Source organism: Magallana gigas, chromosome 6 (assembly GCF_963853765.1).
Source record: "Magallana gigas chromosome 6, xbMagGiga1.1, whole genome shotgun sequence".
NCBI classification, from domain to species: Eukaryota; Metazoa; Mollusca; class Bivalvia; order Ostreida; family Ostreidae; genus Magallana; species Magallana gigas.
Window position 1 is genome coordinate 35,510,009 of NC_088858.1, and position 20,344 is coordinate 35,530,352.

At 34.0% G+C, this 20,344-nt stretch overlaps 2 protein-coding genes across 14 annotated transcripts in view; one reads left to right on the forward strand and one right to left on the reverse strand.

Moving 5' to 3' along the window:
• Positions 1-3,948, reverse strand: part of LOC105322410 (amyloid-beta A4 precursor protein-binding family A member 1) — a 37,342-nt gene extending 33,394 nt beyond the window's left edge. For 11 of the 13 annotated variants that reach the window (XM_066089015.1, XM_066089014.1, XM_066089013.1 and 8 more), the window contains exon 1: positions 3,759-3,948. The gene's annotated coding sequence lies outside the window, so the exon portion shown is untranslated. Of the gene's footprint in view, positions 1-3,645; positions 3,696-3,758 lie in introns of those variants that run through there. The other 2 variants (XM_066089003.1, XM_066089005.1) reach the window with 2 other exon arrangements.
• A 3,082-nt stretch (positions 3,949-7,030) lies between these two features.
• Positions 7,031-12,788, forward strand: LOC105322413 (elongation factor 2). The gene is made up of 12 exons (XM_011421125.4): positions 7,031-7,169; positions 7,681-7,895; positions 8,119-8,309; positions 8,514-8,722; positions 9,002-9,485; positions 9,753-9,948; positions 10,451-10,709; positions 10,866-11,117; positions 11,238-11,447; positions 11,596-11,778; positions 11,933-12,065; positions 12,300-12,788. The coding sequence occupies exons 1-12, from the start codon at positions 7,167-7,169 to the stop codon at positions 12,491-12,493; spliced, it is 2,529 nt and encodes an 842-aa protein (XP_011419427.1). The 5' UTR covers positions 7,031-7,166; the 3' UTR covers positions 12,494-12,788.
• Positions 12,789-20,344: the final 7,556 nt, after the last annotated feature.

A 20,344-nucleotide genomic window follows, 5' to 3' on the forward strand; every position in this document is an offset into this window, starting at 1 on the left:
GTGTGTCTTTTGATGCAGGCACCAATCTGTTTCATATGAGTTTCATCTTTATGAAAAAATGCACTGAAATATCAGATATTGCTTCTCTGACAATCCCTCTGTACAATCCTTGTGATAACCATGGCTAGTGTCCAGTTTCCACATTGTATTGATTCCAGTTTTACTGCCTTCCCTTTTACATGTATTAGCATGATTAGAGTGCTATTAAATTGCAGAGCATGGGAAATTTGAAGGCCATGCAGAACAAACTTATCAATAACCTCTGATGCTACATGCAGTGAGTATGGTGACAACAGTCTTCAACATGAAGTCTACAGATATAATCTTTTCAATTATTATCTTTTCAATTAATTCACGCCTCCCTTACCCTCTGTCTACATAGCACAAATATTTTTTTAATCAAATTTTCAGAATTCGGATCCATTCATCTTTTTGTAACAATGGAACATTAAACAAAAAATTCAGTCTGTGACTCAGATGACTCTTATTCCTAATCACAAAACTACAATTACACTTAATTATTTAATCTAGGAACATAACTAATACTTTTTCTTCTTTTTTTAAGTTTAAAAATAAATCATATATCATACATTGTTTTAGAAAAAAGAATGTCATTGACATTAGTTCAATGTTATTTTCATTGTTGATATATTGCTGAATTATAACATTACCTTTTCAGATCAGAGTAACAAAACTCTAGAACATAATTAAAACCTTGAACTTTTTTGCTATCTATCAAAAACAGGAAATGACATTGAAGAAGACACAGCAGAACACATTAGCAGACTGTATCAAAGCCACAGTGCAAAGGTTTCACTGATCATGACGTAAACACAAAACTATCATGAAGATAGAGATTTCCACAATACAGCAAAGTCTCACTATCTAAAAAAAAAAAAATCACCATTTCTACTGAATTTTTGAAAATCTAATCAGTTATTGATTTTCCATGTTTCAGAATCGAGAGACTGGTCTCTGCAGTTGTTCAGACCAAATACCCTAGGTGCAACAACTCTTTGTTATTCATGTATCACTTGTATTGATCATAGTTATTACAGTGCACAGTCAATGGTGCATCATGTCGCTGTTCTCTCACAGTTAGACGACAGGCCATCAAATATCTAACCTGTCTTTAATTCAGTTTTAATTTAGATCATTTTTAATATCACCTGTCTGAATTATAGTATGTCAGCTTTCTTATTCTGATTCAATTTAAACCAGGCACAGGTATATATATACTTGTATATAAATAAATACATGTATAAACAAACAAGAATAGCTCATCAATTTATCATTTAAAAATATAACACTCAAAGTATCATGGTCCATCAGTATTATGAAGCAATGTAAACATATCATATAGAGATTTTTATACCATGATTTTTAACTTCTTACTCATTAGATTAAGTACATTTATTTGTTTGACAAAGGAATTGATCTTAATTGTTATCTTTACCGATTATTTATTTGAATAACTAATTAAGCTTGGTTAAAATTTTAAAAAATAAAATGAAGAGATCTATTGTGAAAGCCAGTAAGCGTAGCTATGGTTCAACAATCATAGAGTAAATGCAGATGAAAGCAGACTTGACTTCATATGATGCTTTTCTTCTGGAACAAGATTGTAAAATAGAAGTCATGGCCAGTCTGACTATACTTATAGTCATATACTTATAGTCAGACCACTCAAATGCAAAATAAAATAATTTTCCGTAGAAATTAACTGTCATGAATACATTCTTTAACAATAGGTAAAATCAAATTTTATAATTCTAATCTCAAAGTACACATTTTACTGGTTTATGAATTTTAAACCATTTTCAGTACTGAATTAAAACGTAATGTGGCTTGTGAAAAATTATTATCAAAATTTAAAGGTCATAAGATAAACTTTCATTTTTAGACTTGAAATGGATAAGCATTCTAAGAAGGAATCAATTTTTTTTAGGAATTTTGACCTCTTTGGCTATTTCTGAAGACAAAACTTTCACGTTTTACGTATAAAACATGACGTCATAATGTAGACTGAGCACACAACGTTTAGTTTATCTTTGACTCATGATTTGTGTAGGCAGGTGGATCCTATACTTTCTGCGTTTCAAACCATTTATTTCTGCTCTTGGCCTTACAGTCCCATTGTATATATCTTTCATGAAAATATTTTGTTTGTTCAAGCAATTGTTAAATGTCTTCTGTAAAAAAAAAAAAACTGCTTGAAAACAAGCTGTTTAATGTTAAAAATACGAAAATGGCAGGGAAAGGTTTATAACTTTTTTATGCGATTTTAGGCATTTAGATCAAAATGAAAATTTTCAAAAAAACTTCATAAGTATATCTGTACTAAGGAAACAAAGAATAATAGTAACTTAATGATGTTTATTATAGGGTGCTATATTTGGCCCGTATCATAAACATAGTCCTTTCAAGTTCCTTGACTGGTGATTTTATGATAACCATGCAGCTGCACCATTATCTACAGTCTTACAAAATTGCTGTCCTTTCTTTCCTTAAAATGTCTTAAGCTATTACAAAATGTAATTATTAAAGTACATTTTGTTGAACATATTATATAGGGTCCACGCAGAAAATATATAAGCGAGGTTAAACCGGATGCTATGGGGAAAATTCAGCCTGCGCATGAGCTAGCCTGGTTCCTGTGCGTAGCTCAGGGAACCAGGCTAGCACACGTTTATCTGAATCAGGATCGGGATTCCGTGCCATATGCACACATAAGTTCAAAGGCGCTGTAATTGTAAAGTTGTCGGTAAACAGTACAGAAACAAAGTATTCCTTTAAAAAATGATTGGCATGTGATATGAACTATCAGTATTATGAAATAAGTTATTGTTATGCCGAAACTACAACATGCATCAAATAGCATGATTTGCAATGTTTTGTTGTTTTCCGAATACACAAGTAACTTAACTTTACTTTTATAGTAGGTGAGGCTAGAGAACTTCCCGATTAAATTTTTTAAGCATTTAAGTATGATTGAATAATTATGTCACTGTATAAAAGTTTAAATCTCAAGAAAAATGCATCATATGTCACTGCATAGGTAACAAAGTAGTGCGAATCGTAATGTGTGCGCAAATAATAGAATTCATCAGATGCCTTATACTGTACATGCAAACTTCATTCATAGATAGATCATAATTATTTTAGAAGTATGAATCCTTTAAATTCTGAGATAAAAAGTCAGGGCTATACAAACATGTATATGTAATACAACGTACAAATTTAGTGGTTAAAAGCAGAGGGCTAGAGTCTGTGGAATCTCTTATATTAAATCTTAAGGCTTTCACTTTTTCGTTGGAAACACATACAAATGGTCCACATATTGTTGTCCTTTTTGAAAGGACAGCAACTTGTATTAATTTATAGGTGTTGAGCATGATCAGAACTATGCATAAAACAGCTTGTTCAGACTTTGGCTTCACAGACTGCCGAAGGACTGTACCAGGGACATTATCCTAGAAAATATGTCCCTGACAGTGTATATAGAGCTGAACATGTGCACATGACATGTGGTACAAACCACAACTGACAGCAGCTGCTGTCCCCAACTCCCAGCAGATTCAGAACTCAACTATTCACATGCTTTCATTCAAATTCCATTATATTAACCACATAAATATATTTTACCATGTGCACCTTATTAACATTCCATTGTTCCGATTTAGTTAGTCACCAATATTCTGCATACATTCTTCAAAAAATCAATATTTCACTATCCCAGTGACATCATCAATATTTACCGTTGTTTCTTTGCATTTGGCTATGACATCCAAGTTATCCACAGCACTAAATAAACGAGACGGATCAATGCATATGATTTTCTCTCACAATTTCAATGAATTAGTTACTTTCATTAGAAAAAGTGTATTTATTTATCTCAGTTGCCGCATCATTATGGGTTCAGTACAAGTGCTGCCATCTAGCAGACGAAAATGTTGACAGGAAGTGCGACGATTGAAAAAAGTACCATAACGGACAATCCATTAATTTTGATACAACTACATGGTAAATAAATATTTGGCTCCATTAACATAAAATAATTTGATTTTTAAAAAAATTAAGAATATGGACGAAGATTAATTCAAGTTTATGTCTTGATTTCCAAATAAACTTATCTATTTTCCATTTTTGCCCGACTTTATAATTTCAAAAGTAAATAATATTGTAAAAAGTTAATTTTGCGAATCTTCTCAGATTTTAATTAAATCCAATGGTAGATTTATTTATCTAATCAGAAACATTGAATTGTAAGGGGTTTTTGAGGTCTCCTTGTGTCTGGGGTGCACAACTAATTCGACTCTAATACATTTCGCACCCTAAGCGCACACATTTGAAATTGCGATTTGTCTTTAATGAAGATTAGTGAAATATGTTTATTGCTGGGTTGCTGTTTGTTCTTGTGGAGATAACATAATTATAGAATTACTAGATATATAATTTTGATATAATTCTACTAATTAATGATAAAGAGTTTAACGTTGTTTAAAAATCATATGTCTTCGCAAGCTGAGTATCCGACTTTTCAAGAGACAATCAAACTGGATTTGAATTGAGTATTGGCTACTTGAGATGCCTGTAAATTAAAGATTTAAATAATAATTTTTACTGAGGTATTCAGGCATTCATCAAGTCACATCATTTTTTTTTTCAGTAGAATTTTAATTAAATCAAAGATTTTTTTAGGTCGTTCCACGACGGCATTTATTCTGACGAGTCTGTTTTGTCCAAATACCTTTTAATTTAATGAAACATGAATTTGAGCTGAGGCATAAATATTTTATTTATGTTTCAGATTTGAGTGATAAATTTGAACGCGTCAAACTTACATTTATTTCTCAACCGTTAAAAAGATATAATCAAATATGATAACAACAAAAAATATTTTGGGTAATTTAAGAGTCAACATCGCGGATAATATCGGACTTAAAAAACATTTTCATTCTTGTTTTGGTTTTTATAGTTTACAAGTGCTTTATCAATGCATTTCTTCAATTCATTTCTAATGATTAGCCAAAATTTGAGTGTCAGTCGAAGAGTTAATTATAAGCAAGATACATAGCTCATAATATTCTTTGCTACATGTACATATGTATATAAACAAGGCTCGTACCACGTTTTTCTTACACGGCTTCAAGTTCTTTTTCAAGCTGATTTTTCTATTTGCTAATTTCTTTTGAACATAAAAAAGCACTTCCTAGCGTAAAACTTGCAGCATGGAGTTTACAAAATGTAAACAAAAAAAACATGATTCGAACTTTGTTTACAAACTCGGAGCTGCGGGTTCTGAATCTCGCATAAAACTCGACGATTGAAATACAAATTTTGACTGAATATTTGTAAAGCATTGTTAACATTAAACGGAAAAATGAATTTGACCAAAATCGTGACCATGTCCCTTTAAGCAGTTTAAATGGGGGGGGGGGGGGGGGGTCAATGTATTCGTAATCAGTGTTAGCATCAAGTTTAGCGCACTGAATGTGATCGACTAAAAAATATTCCAACCAATTTTAATTACAAATATGATTTTAAAGTAGCTATTATAAACACTTTAATGCATGAAGCTTTCTCATTTTAGTTAGCAAAAGTTAGTTAACTATATTTCTGTTATCACCCTGTGAAGTATAAGTCAGTTCTTGGTAAAAATAGAATACATGCACGTACTCTAGATCTAGATTTAATCAAAGTACTGAAGTACTGACGGGAGTTGATTTTATCGATTATCATTTGTTTTAAAATCAATTTATCTTGCATAGCAATTAGTTTCTAGTTTGTATTTGAATTAAGCACTTTTTTATAATATGAATTTTTAGACTTTTCCGACAAGAATTTCCTGAAACCCCATATGAATCATGTTGTGTAATATTTAAAGATAGATTTCAACAACTAGTATGTATTAGTTATCGAAACAATTCTAAAAATTGTATGGATCCAAGCACTGTTGATATCGAACTCTAGTCTCGTTTTACTAGACGCTCGATCGGCTGTCTCAGTTAATATCCGACTAGCAAGGGCGCCCCTCTCTGCTTGTCGCAGATTTACGGAGACAGCCGAGCGTCTGGTCACAGTGAACAACGAGACTATATTAACTCTGGCGTAGGAATACATAAGACTACAAAAATATCTAAATTGTTCGTAGTATAAAAAAATTGACTATTTTCAAAGTGTTTACAGATAAGTTTCCATGAAAAACAATGCTTCAGCATACATTACATCGAATTTTTTTCTATTATTTTCAAGAACTTAGTCTTGTCAGCGCTGATGATTTGTACTTAGGTCCAAACACTGTTTCACTTTCGGTTTGCCAGACTAATTGCATAGGAGAGTTGATGAAACTCAACTCCCAAAAATAAAATAAAATCATGTACTCGATTAATTGTTTCCGAATTCATTATCTTCTCAAAGTACATCAGATAGTGGGTTTCATGCAATATTCTGATAGGTGAAAGTATGCATGACATGACCTATCAGGGGCATATCATTCATTAAAAAAACTCTATGTTCTGTGTGGGAGTATATAACGTCAACACATAGGCGTCAGAACCGGGGGGGGGGGGCTTTTTTTGCAAAGGTTTGCAGAAATATACCAAAAATACTTTTTTCTTCTTCTTGTTTTTGTTTCCCTGTCCAGCTAGCTTTCTGATAAGTCTAGCCCCCACTTTTAATTTGCTTTTGACAGGGACGTATATACTTCCCTCCTTTTGACGCCACTGCAACATTTACAAGAATCCTCATACACGGATCCAGTTCTAAACTTTTTTTCAAGAAAGGGGGAGGTTTCCAAGGGATAATGTTGTGTTTATCGGGGGGGGGGGGGGGGGGTCAAGGCCAATTTTCGTAAATTTTGAGTTTTTCCAAAGGGGTTCGGACAAATCCTCTTTCTCTATAGTTCCACGTATGATTCTCATACTTATTATCATTATCAGATAATATCTTATTATATTTCGTTCCACAGCAAAATGATTCGTATTTCTTTTTTGTTGGTGTTGGTGGGTAAATTATATTAGGAACAAATAGCGCTACCACCGGATTACGCGTGGCATTTCACAACATCCGAGAATACACGTGACCGTACGGTCTTTTCCGACGAGTCAACGAAGGAGGACAGCTGAACATTTTATAGTGGTTGTCCATCTAAGACTCGATCCAAGATGGTAGGCTTCATCTATTATTTTTAATGTCTTTTGTCGATTATTGAATGATTGTAGTGTTTAATTTTGAAGTTTAAGATGCAAAAGAAAAGAAACAATGTGTGAATTGAAGTGATAAAAAATGGTGTACCAATTTGACATACGCCGGCCATGAAGCAAATTGAAGTCCATATAGATCGTGAAACGTCATCTGTGTTTATCAGAATATGATGTGAATAGACTACCAATAAGTTTATTTATGTATTTTATATGAACTTTCTCTCATCCGAGATCTCCAGACACTAATGCGTATCACAGAAATTAAACACCCTGTCCAAAATGTAGGGTGTAAACAAATGCATGAAAATTATTCACATGTAACAACTTATGGACACTTGAAAGAATTGATCTTTTATATAACATCTGTAATATCTTTCGATGTGTTAAAATTGTGCTCTCTCATTTATGAATGTTTTGGACTGCAATCGTAGAAATGTCCTGTATGTTATACAGAAGTCTACTGCTTTCTTTCCAGGTGAACTTTACCGTAGACCAGATCCGTGAGATCATGGATCGTAAACACAACATTCGTAACATGTCTGTGATTGCCCACGTTGATCACGGCAAGTCTACTCTGACTGATTCACTAGTCAGCAAGGCCGGTATCATTGCCTCGGCCAAGGCAGGAGAAACTAGATTTACAGACACTAGAAAGGATGAGCAGGAGAGATGTATTACCATCAAGTCCACGTAAGAGTTGAATTCAATATTTCTTTTGTGATTGTTTGGTCTATGACCTATGTTAGGGTGAAGATGGGATCGGTAAATTGAAATGTTTGGAAGAACTCTAAAATTCATTTCAAAGAACTTTTTAGACTAAAGGGTTGTGTTTTGCCAAATGATTAACAACAAGTTCTCGGTTGATTCCTTACATAACATTCTGTTAGTACCACTGTATCTGTACTACTTTCAGTGCCATCTCTCTGTACTATGAATTGAAGAAGGAAGATTTGCAGTACATCCAGGGAGAGAGGGACCCAGAGGGCCGCAATGCTTTCTTGATCAACTTGATTGATTCCCCAGGCCACGTTGACTTTTCTTCTGAAGTAACTGCTGCTCTGCGAGTAACTGATGGAGCTCTGGTCGTTGTTGACTGCGTATCTGGTAAATGAATTGAAACAAATGCATCACATTTTCTCCTTGTATTTTCAATTTTATTGGTCAAACTTTTGACCAAATTTGATATTTACAGATAAAATGTCCAAGTAACTAAACCTAAAATAGGACTTTTTGCATTTCACATTTTAGTTTGCACTTCAGTAAAACCCTAAATTGCCCAATCTGAATTCAATGCTTGATGTTTTAAAGGTGTGTGTGTGCAGACAGAAACTGTATTGAGACAGGCTATTGGAGAGAGAATCAAACCAGTTCTCTTCATGAACAAGATGGACTTGGCTTTGTTGACATTGCAGCTTGAGGCAGAGCCCCTCTACCAGGTCTTCCAGAGAATTATTGAGAACGTCAATGTCATCATTGCTACCTATGGAATCGAAGACAACCCTATGGGAGAAATTTCTGTATGTATTAGGTTGAGATACAATTTGATATTAAACAAATAACAAAACGAAAAACAGGAATAGAGTCAATTTTCTTTTGGCCAAAAAATTTAGTTTCTTTGTTCTTAGGCCAGTATTTTCTAAAACATTTGGCTGGGCAGTGTTTATTTTTCTTTTTATTTCATAAAAAAGGGATGCCACTTGGAAACTACAATTTAAAGTGTGTTTAATGGAAGCTTTATTTTAAGGTTAAGATACAATAATTGTTCAAGGGAAAAATAATTAGAATTGATAATTTAGGTTGACCCCAAAAAAGGAACAGTAGGATTTGGAGCTGGTCTTCACGGGTGGGCTTTCACCTTGAAAGATTTTGGAGCCATGTACAGCAAGAAGTTTGGAATTCCTGAGGATAAATTGATGAAAAAACTGTGGGGAGACAACTTCTACAATGAGAAGGACAAGAAATGGTCCAAGGATGCCAATGCTGGAGATCGTGGATTTGTCAAGTATATCTTGACCCCTATCTACCATGTCTTCACCACCTGCATGAAGAGCCCCAAAGAGAAATCACTTGCTCTGGCTGAAAAAATGGGAGTGAAACTCACAGCTGAGGATAAGGAATTGGAAGAGAAACAGCTCCTGAAGGTGATTATGAGGAAGTGGCTCCCAGCTGGAGATGCCATGTTGCAGATGATAGTCATCCATCTTCCATCCCCCGTAACTGCTCAGCGATACCGTATGGAGAACTTGTATGAAGGACCTGATGATGATGTAGCTGCTATTGGTAAGTATGATACTTAGTTTGAGCTGAAAACTATTTATTAAACTTGGAACTAATTTTTAAGCATTGAAAAATGAAGTTGTTAATCTGAATAGCTTAGAATAGTTAAGCTATTTTATGAAGGTTCCTTTAAACGCTTGCGAAGTAATTAAGGGTGACTTTTGCTATGATGTAATTGAAATAATATGCAGATTTAAAAAGAAGAAAAAAACAACTGCATAGAATTGTTCTCTTCTTTTTCATGTTTTTTTTTTTTTTTTATGTATTTAGCTGTAAAGAACTGCGACCCCAAGGGAGTCCTTATGATGTACATCTCCAAAATGGTACCCACCACCGACAAGGGTAGATTCTACGCTTTTGGCCGTGTCTTCTCTGGAACTGTTGCCACTGGTATGAAGGCCCGTATCATGGGACCCAACTACGTCCCAGGAAAGAAAGAGGACTTGTATGAAAAGTCTATCCAGAGGTACAAGCTCAACAAGGACAGCTTCATTAGTACTTTTGAAAAACAAGTAGAACCATTTTAACAAGACCTTGGACTTCTGGTAGGATGTAACTATCGTTTTCTTGGTCAAAAGAAGTTAAAAATGACGCTGGTTTCAAGTGAAATATACACAGATTGGTAGTCTTTCCTGAAGAGCCAAACAAATCTTGTTGATTTCAAAGAGCCATAGCTGAGTGGCCAGCAATGAAATAGACAGGACTACGTCACATTGCAGTTTAACACAACTACCCAAAATCCAAGCTCCTGTTAAATTGGTTCTAACTTGCAGATAAAATGTATTCAGAGTTCTCTGATGTTTTGGGGGTTTGTCTGATAGTTGGCAAGAGCCTAATAAGTAATAATATCTCACCATCATGCAATTAATATGTTATTTTGCGTACCCTACCTTGGCATGTTACTCTTGTGCAAGTTTTTCAATGTAAGCTGAATTTGTTGTTTTTATGTATATTATTTATGTTTATAGAACCATTTTGATGATGGGACGTTACATTGAACCCATTGAGGATGTACCATGTGGTAACATTTGTGGTTTAGTCGGCGTTGACCAGTATCTTATCAAGACTGGAACTATCTCAACATACAAAGATGCCCACAACATGAGAGTGATGAAATTCAGTGTCAGCCCTGTCGTCAGAGTTGCTGTAGAATGCAAGAACCCATCTGAATTGCCCAAACTTGTTGAGGGTCTAAAACGTCTAGCCAAATCTGATCCTATGGTCCAGGTTAGTGCCACTACACAGACTGTGTATATGATATCTACAAGACATTCATATGAAATAATTTCATGATTTAAAGATCTAATGATACAGTGAGCTTGAAATGATTTTGCAGGTAATGTTAGTTGATAACTAATTTATTAAACTTTAAATTGTTTTCAGTGTACAATTGAGGAATCTGGAGAGCACATCATTGCTGGTGCAGGAGAATTGCACTTGGAAATCTGTCTTAAAGATCTTGAGGAGGACCATGCTTGTATTCCCATCAAGAAGTCTGATCCCGTTGTATCCTACAGAGAGACTGTGTCAGAGGAATCTGATATCACATGTCTGTCCAAATCTCCAAACAAACACAACAGACTGTTCATGAAGGCCAGACCCATGGCTGACGGTCTTCCTGAGGCCATTGATAATGTATGTTTTATTTCCTTACAGTATTAATTGTGACTCGTCGTATACTTTTGTTTTTTAATTGCATACATTTCTTGGAAATTCTGCATGTTAGTGATATGCGAGATCAATGTTCTTTTCTAGGGTGATATCACAGCCAGGCAGGAAATGAAAGAAAGGGCCAGAATCTTAGCTGATAAATATGGCATGGATGTTGGAGAGGCCAGAAAGATCTGGTGCTTTGGACCAGAAGGAACAGGCCCCAACATTCTTACTGACGTCACTAAGGGAGTTCAGTACCTCAATGAAATCAAGGACAGTGTTGTAGCTGGATTCCAGTGGGCAACAAAAGAAGTAAGTTTAATTGGATTTTACCCATAGCCTTTTTTTTTTTTTTGAAAACTTGACATACTTTCAGAACTTGAGGCATCTATTTCTGCCACACATGTGTTTGAAGTATTGATTGCTGAGTTTGTTGTTAATTTGTACATTTTATTCCCAGGGTGTTTTGTGTGAGGAAAATGTCCGTGGTGCTAGGTTTGACATTCATGATGTGACATTGCACGCTGATGCTATCCATAGAGGAGGTGGACAGATCATCCCCACCGCAAGAAGAGTCCTGTACGCCTGCATGCTGACAGCCCAGCCAAGGCTCATGGAGCCAATCTATCTTGTAGAAATTCAGGTAGATAGAAATGCATTGAGATTATGCACATGGGTTTTTTCTTTGGTGGGGAGGGAGGGGGATAAGATTCAAGTTGAAATGATTGTTCACACTTCATTTTTGTTGTTTTTTAATGAACTAGATTTAAATTAGGTGGGTTTTTTCTTCCATGTAGTGCCCTGAGCAAGCTGTGGGAGGTATCTTCCAGTGCTTGAACAAGAGGAGAGGTGTTGTGTTTGATAACCAACAGATTGGATCCACACCACAGTTCTTGGTCAAGGCTCACTTGCCTGTCAATGAATCTTTTGGTGAGTTGTTAGATAAATATATTTTCATACATGTGCTTGAGTGCAAGTCAGTTGTATATGATGAATAAATACATTAATAATCTGTCAATCCTATGAAATGGAATGATTAAAAATAATGTGGCTGATACAACTGGAAAAATGGGAAAACAATTTGCTTGATAATTTGGTGTCAGAATTATTTGATTGTCCATTTACTAGCAAGGTTCATTATCAATAAGTTATCTGTTTATGTAGGCTTCACTGGAGATCTGAGATCATGTACTGGAGGTCAGGCTTTCCCACAGTGTGTGTTTGATCACTGGAGCATCCTAAACGGTGACCCATTCGAGCCCGGCACGAAACCAGCCCAGGTTGTTATCGACACCAGAAAACGCAAGGGATTGAAGGAAGGTGTACCAGGTCTTGACAACTTCTTGGACAAACTATAAACATTGACCTTCTAGCCAGTAAATTTAAACTGAGGAAGAGGACAGTTTTCTACTGTGTTGGACATTATTTTGTAAATTATTTATTGTTCAAAAATGCTATTCGTCATGCATTAGTGCTTCAAGTCCAAATTAAAGTGCATTAAATCTGGATTCTCCTGTTAAAACCCAATTCACCAAAAGTAAACAAAAAACAGTGCTATGATGTTAAAACGTGGGAAGTTGTAAAATAAAGAGCAAAAAGTTGTAAGCAGTTGAAAAAAAAAATCATTAATAATTAAAAAAAAATGTAAAATAACCCTTGTGTTTGTTGTTATTGCATGTAGAAGTTACCCCATATAGTATTTGTTGGTTATGTGTAGATACCCGATGGGCGTGGTCAAAATGACACGAGGGAGCGTAGCTCTTGAGTGTCGTTATCATCACGCCCATCGGGTATCTGCACATAATCAACAATATTATATGCCCAGGGGTAAGTTACTTGTACTATAGTTTACGATTATTCATTATATCCTATTATTATAGCAATATTGGGAGTGCACTTGCCTTTAAACAATGCGTTGGTCTTTATATATGATCATTGTACTTCGTGAATTTCCAAATGATTTTATCCGCGACAAAGATTAATTATTCTTCATTTTTTTTTTTAAATTCAAAGCCCTAATGAATAGATCGATTTCTCATTGTTATATTTATACCCCCGCAAACGAAGTTTAGGGGGGTATATTGGTTTCACCCTGTCCGTCTGTCTGTAGACGCAACTTTGTCCCCCCTATAGAATTTTTTATTACTGCATGGAACAGTTTGAAAATTTGTACATATGTTGAACACCATCTGAAGATGTGCACCTGCAATTTTTTTTAAGATCAGACAAGATTTAATGATTTTATGACAGTATTCATTTTCCTTATTCTATATATTGTACACTAATGTTGAAAAGTAAGGGAGGTAATCCTTACAGATTTTATTAATTAATTAATAGAAAACACTCTAAAATATATTTATATAAATACATCCAGATGGAGTTTTTTGTCTTTGTCTTAATTAATAAAAAAAAAATTATTTTTTATAAGTATTCTATCAACTGACAATGCAAAGTTTTTATTTGTCAATGATAAATTCTTAGGAGCTAATGAGAACATCAAAGACAAGTGTGGCTGAATTCATTTGTCCCAAGGGAACCATTATCTGAGCCATGGCTCAGATGGAGCATGTGTTTAGGGGAAATTGATAATCTGTAAAATGGGTGATGGTTTTAGGGCTATTTTAAAACTGTTTCATGTAAACCAAAAGGTCTATCATTACTAGATCTCGTTACGAGTAACGAGTAGGTCTTCCGTCCGATTTTGTTTTCATATGATACGATGAATTATCGATATTCTCTGCCAAATCTGCGATCTTTGTGAATCTAGGTTTTTTGTCTCGAGACCGAAAACGGACGAACAAAAGAGGTTTATGAAAATAAAAGCTAGGGTTTTTTATACATATGTTTAGTGTACACTACTGTTAATCATAGCAGATGAAACACCAAAGATAATCAGTTAAACTTGTGAAAAAAATGAATTGTTTGAACTCTTCTGGTGAGTACCGGAAGTGATGGTTGACAAAAGAAAACCCGTTAAAAATCTTCAATCGATTGTCTATCATTTATAAAAGTTTGTGTCTCAATCACTTACAGTGACTAAAATCTCGCTGGTATCAATTTTGTAAAAAAGGCTAAGTACCAAAGATATTTGAAATCTTGCTTGTTTTCAAGTTATCTGTAATATAGTTTACGAGTGTCTTGGCTCCTCATTTAAGGGGCCAGCCCCTGTTTCTTGAGTTCAATCGAAAGTTCTCACGAATACTAACATTTTTTGTTCTTACACCCATCTAAAATTGTTGTTCATTTTTGAGATACAAATGATTGAATATTTTAGGGGCCAGCCCTATAGATCCTTAATGGGGACAGACTTTGGAGTTTTGATTAGTGGAATTGATTAGAATCATCAATGCAAACATTTTCTTTTCTACATTGCCTAACAAAATATGTCTCCTTCTCTAGATATATTGCATCAAAGTTTAAGTACTTTGGCCCCTTAAAATCCCTAATTACGTCATAAATGGGTGTGAAAATGATTTTACCTGATAAATATTGCTACAATCAACAACTTTGCTTCTATATTGCATTACAAAATTTTGATCGTTTTTAAGTTATTTGCAATAGAGTTTACGAGTGTCTTGGCCCCTAATTGAAGGGGCCAGCCCCTTTTTCTTGATTTTGTTGGAAAGAACGTTTAATTATCTACTATTTTTGTTATATATGTCTTAACAAAATATCAACTGATAAAAAGATACAGATGAAAACGTATGAAGAATTTGAATGAAAATTCGTACCCAATTTTCGTGCCTAGGCGAGCTCCAAAAAATGGCGCCACTGGCGTAAAACAAAATAATAGTGCACAACTTCAAACTATAGACTACCTATCCTGAAAATTTCATAGTCATATCTCTGATAGTTTCTGAGATCAGCTCTGCACAAAATAGGTCGTAAAAATGTACAAAATGGCCGATAAATCGGTACCGGAAGTGCCGACAGGAAAAATCTCAAAAACGTATGAAGTTTACATCAAGACTCATCTTCTCTGAAAAAATGGTCGAAATCGGTCGAATAGTTTTCGAGAAATCTCGTGCACAAAATTTGTGGAAAAAAATAATAATAATAATAACTAGACACGATCTCGTTGCGAGCAACGAGGAGGTCTTCCGTGTGTTTTCGAACATGATATACATGTACGACCTTGGTTTTGCTATTTAACGGCTAAACGTGATTTAACATATAAGACAAAGGTCTACATTCTAAGGGCCAGATACTATTTTGTTTTAGATGTATGAGCTTTGGTTGAAAACATTTAGATCTCTAATTCGAGGGGCGGCCTCTTTTTCCTCGTATCAAATGAAAAGTCATTTACATATAAAGATATTTTGTTCAACAAGTGTATAGAAATTTGTTACCATTCTTGAAATATCTCAGAAAGAGCGTTTTAGGGGCCGATCCCTTATCTCCTTATTGGGGTCGTTTAACGAAATTTTGAAGAATCCATATTGTTTAGTAGATCATTTTGAGTATCTTTTCTTCTCTACTGCATTTCAAAATATATTTTTCCTTTCTGAGATATCGGTGATCAAAGTTTTGGATTTTTGACCCCTTAAAAACCTTAATTACGTACCACATTATAAAATCATGACACTGCTTGGATACATAACTGTAAGATAAACATATTTGCTTCTATAATCTTTCACAAAATATATCTCAGTAAAGGGGCTATAGATGAAAGACTTGAGAGCCCTTTGGTCCCCTAATTTGAGGGGCCAGCCCCTTTGTCTTGATATCAAATAAAAGTTCTTATAAATATAAAAAAATTTAACATTATATGTTTTAACAAAATATTATTCAGAAAAGATATAAACAAAGAAAACCAGAACAAATTATGATATTTGTTTAATCTTAATTTTTGGGTCCAGGCGAGCTTCGGCGCTTTTTGCGATCGAAATGATTTTAAACCTTAATGCACAATTTCAATCTTCCGTCTACCATCACTGAATTTTAAGTGTATGTCTGCTATAGTTTAAAAGGAGTACTGCCGAAAAAATACCTCTCTGAAAATCGACAAAACGACTATATCTCAAAACCTGAAGTGACGTCATCAATAAAAAAAATTTGCAATACGGTTCACATCGTCATCTATTAGATCGACAAGTTTCATAAAAATCAATTGAGTAGTTTTCGAGATCTTGCGTGCACAAAATTTGTAAGAAAAAAAAAAATAATAATATAGAAGAATAGGGAAAAAGTAACAAAGCAATAACAATAAGGTTTTCCGTTGGAAACGGAAGACCTTAATAATAAGAAAAGTGAAAAAGAAACAATAGAATAATAGAAGAGTCATCCGCTGAAGACGGAAGACCCTAATAATTAAAGAATGTTATTGTCAAAAACGAGTGTTTTCAACTTGCACTTCAGTCCAACAACCCCTTTATTTTGAATATCTTAGTTAGAAAGTCCAAAAAAATGGAGGGAAGGAAATAGAGAGAAAGAACAAATCTTTGCTCCGGCGAGATTCGAACACACAGCCTTTGCATGTGTCAGAACAGTATTTCATCGTAGACTGGTCCTCTGTCTCTATCGTACGAAATATATATCGCACATATCAGACAGGCATTGCCAGTCTATATTTCATCATCGAAGGTTCACGTCAAAACATGGCTGACGCGAAATAATTCCCGATTTTCTCTTTGAATTTGGGGCGTTTCCGCCCGGGACAGGAGCTGAATTTTTGTATGAGATGAAAAACAACGTGTAAGATGTCTCACTACTCAGGTTTGGTAACAGCGCGAGGTCATTTGAAATATTGATGCGTGTTTGTGTCGGGGGGGGGGGGGGGGGGGGATGAAAAGGACCGAGCTTGATTTTCGTCGTAAATAAATCGAAAGTAGAATTTTGAGGTGTGGATCTCGGATTCGGTTAACGACAATTAGGGGAAGTCCTAAAACAATGACTGATGCATTTTACACATGTATTTCAGAGTAGAGATTTTTTTGTGTCGTTTACTATTATGTTTGACTGTTTTATATCAACAGGATTGATAAAATTCTTATAAATGTAGAAATAACGAAATCAGTAACACGTGAATTTATTCATAAAAAAATTGATGACAGTAATTTCCACAGTTCTAACATTCATAAGTAGTTCACACGCTATCGTAGATACAGACTAAACGGAAAACAAGAAATATACATGGAACAGAAATATTACGCGGCTGCTTATATCCCTTGCACTGTGTAAATTTTAAGTCCCCGTACAGGCTATACTCGCGGCTTGATATCGGAAATTTCTTCTTAATTGTTCAACCCGCTGCAAATTTGGCAGAAAAACAGAATGAGGTCCGAGGTACATTTACACAAAATTTCATGAGGATTGAGTGAAGGGCTCGGGAGTTAGAATTTTTTTCTACAGTACATGTCAAACACGAAAATTAAAACTCAAATGCTAAAAAGTTCATACAATGTAACTCTGTTAATAATGAACGAATTGGTCTGGTAATTAGTGCGGTAATCTAGAATGGTACTAAGTTGAAATTAAAGGTCCGAGATCAAAGATCAAGTAAAATCGGGCCAGAAAAACTAAATGATTTTATGAAGGGTGGGGGGGGGGGGGCGGTGGTCGGTGACTTCTATATTAAACGGAAAATACTAAATTCCCAATATCACTAGAGTTTGAGATACATGCTTGACCTTTATTTTGCTATTTACCAGCTAAACATGATTTGGAAATAGAATGAAAAATCCTTTGATTTTAAACAGACTCTTTTCTTCAATGTCTATATCCTCTTTTTCTTTTACAAATAAATCATAAATGTATTGGACTTCTCGCCCTTGTTTTGTTTCTGATATATGTATAAGAGCTTTGATTGAAACATTTAGAGCCCTCTTATCATGTAATTTGAGGGGCTAGCCCCTTTTTCTTGATATCAATGAAAGGTCCCTTAATATTAAACACATTTTGTTCAACAAGTGTTTAGAAATTTGTTACTGTTTTTGAGATATTAGGGAAAGATTGTTTTAGGGGCCGACTCTTTATCTCCTTATAAGGACCATTAAACGAAACTTTGATGGTTGAATATTATTACGAATATTATTCTGAGTATATTCTCTTCTATAATGCATTTCAAAATATTTCTCCTTTTTAAGAAATAAATGATCAAAATATTGGACTTCTAGCCCCTTTAAAATCCAAATTATGTAACATATCAGAAAACTCTTAACAAATATAGGTAGATAACTGGAAGATACACATTTTTGCTTCTTTAATACATTACAAAATATTTTTCATTAAAGAGATATAGATAAAAGACTTTAGACCCCTCTTGGCCCCTGATATTAGGGGTCAGCCCCTTTTGCTTGGTGTCAGTTGAAAGATCTTTTATAGATTAATTTTTGATGCTCTACATGTGTTAGCAAAATATTGATTAGAAGAAAGATATTCGTGATCAAATCTCAAATTTCGTAAAAATTGTCAAAAACATTTAACATCAACATTTTCAGTTCCGGGCGAGCTTCAAGGATGATGACTTCTGGTCAAATCTAAAACAAGCAAGCAAATCTACCATAACCACTCTATCTTGCATATAAATTTCAAGTCCCTAACTATAACAGTTTTAGAGGAGATGCGTGAACAATATCATGTTCCAAAATACATGAAAAAGGGAGATAATTCAGACGCGGAAGTGAATTTTCAGACAGGAAGTAGGATGCAAAGAGATATTCACCTAAGACATCATCCCTGTAAAAATCATTAAAATCGATTGAGAAATGGCTGAGAAATTAAGGGTGACTACCAAGAAGAAAAATAATAATATAGAAGAATGAGAACGCGTAGAAAAACAGTAAGGTCTTCCGCTGAAGACGGAAGACCTTAATAAGAAATCGTACGAAAACTATAAGGTCTTCCGTTGGAAACGGAAGACCTTAATAAGGAAATAAATAATATAATTATTAATAAAGAAGTTAAACTATTTTTAGAGGTTGTTTAAATTTATTTGTCAAGTAATTTGATGAAGTGACCCTATTGGGCATTAATTTAAATGAAATTCAAAATTACTGATATGATTGTAGTGTTTTGGCAATTTTAAAATTGTTTGTAATATTAAATTTTCTTTTTTACATATTTTTACATAGTCATCCAAAGTCAGTTAAAGTGCCCCAAAAATTTTCAAAAAACGGCTCAATACAGATATCGCAGAAAATGTATAAATTTGGAAAGAGCAATATCTGAATGACCAGAAAACACATATAAGAGCTCTGGAAAATTAGATGTTATATTTTTCAGACATATTCAACAAATCCAGTGTAATTTTAGAAGTGAATTACGTAACTTCATGTAATACTATACAAAATGTAAAATAAATTTTTATTGTAGCATTCAAAATAGTGTTTCAAGTAATAATACTTGATGCAGATAGAGTAACTATCCGATTAAAAACCATAGTTCAATGGAAAATTGACTATCAATTCTAAAATAGTCCATTTTACACATAGTATCTGTAAGGTAAAAAGAAAAAAATGTCGTCTTTTAAAAAAACTATTTTATTTATTCTTTTTTTAAACTTACTTATTAAATTCAATAAAGAATTATGCATCTGCTTTCATTTGTATACCTTTTACGAAGAGATTCTTAAGTTTTTGTAATGTTGAAACTCGGAGGAAATACTTTTTTGAGACATAGTTAAATGGTCTTCTTTGTAACGTAATTCACATTAATTCCTTAAATTACAAATCAATATGACTTTTTATGATTAAACAACAGTATTTTCTCAAATGAAAGTATGGGAAATAAAAAAATATATATTGCAATACTTATGCAAATGATAACATATATCTCTAATGTGTTATGATTGTTTCAAATCAGACTATGTCACATTTCACATATCTTGTTAAACATCAGGGGAATTCAAATGCTATATGTTCTTAAAGAACATAATTACTACTTACTACAAATAATGAAAGCAACATTTTCTTGTGTCCATATAAATTTGATTGGAATGGGCAATAAATTATATTCCAAAATTAGTCTGTAGAATAAAACAAGCAACGTAACGTAATTCACAAACGAGGTTGTAAGAGTCAATATGTTACAAATAAACATTAAGAAGTAAATTAAGTTATCTTATTGAAGAGATTTTAACAGTTTATCACACAAACTTTGAACTTTTCCTCATATATTTCAGAAAATTTAAACATATTCATAGTCTCTTCCTGCTAAATACTGGATCGTTCAACGAGAATAGGATATCACTATTTCTCTGTACTAGGAAT

Coding starts and splice junctions, on each gene's coding strand:
- LOC105322413 (XM_011421125.4), top strand. Junction 7,896..8,118: donor TGTATTACCATCAAGTCCAC/GTAAGAGTTGAA, acceptor TACTACTTTCAG/TGCCATCTCTCTGTACTATG. Junction 8,310..8,513: donor CGTTGTTGACTGCGTATCTG/GTAAATGAATTG, acceptor GATGTTTTAAAG/GTGTGTGTGTGCAGACAGAA.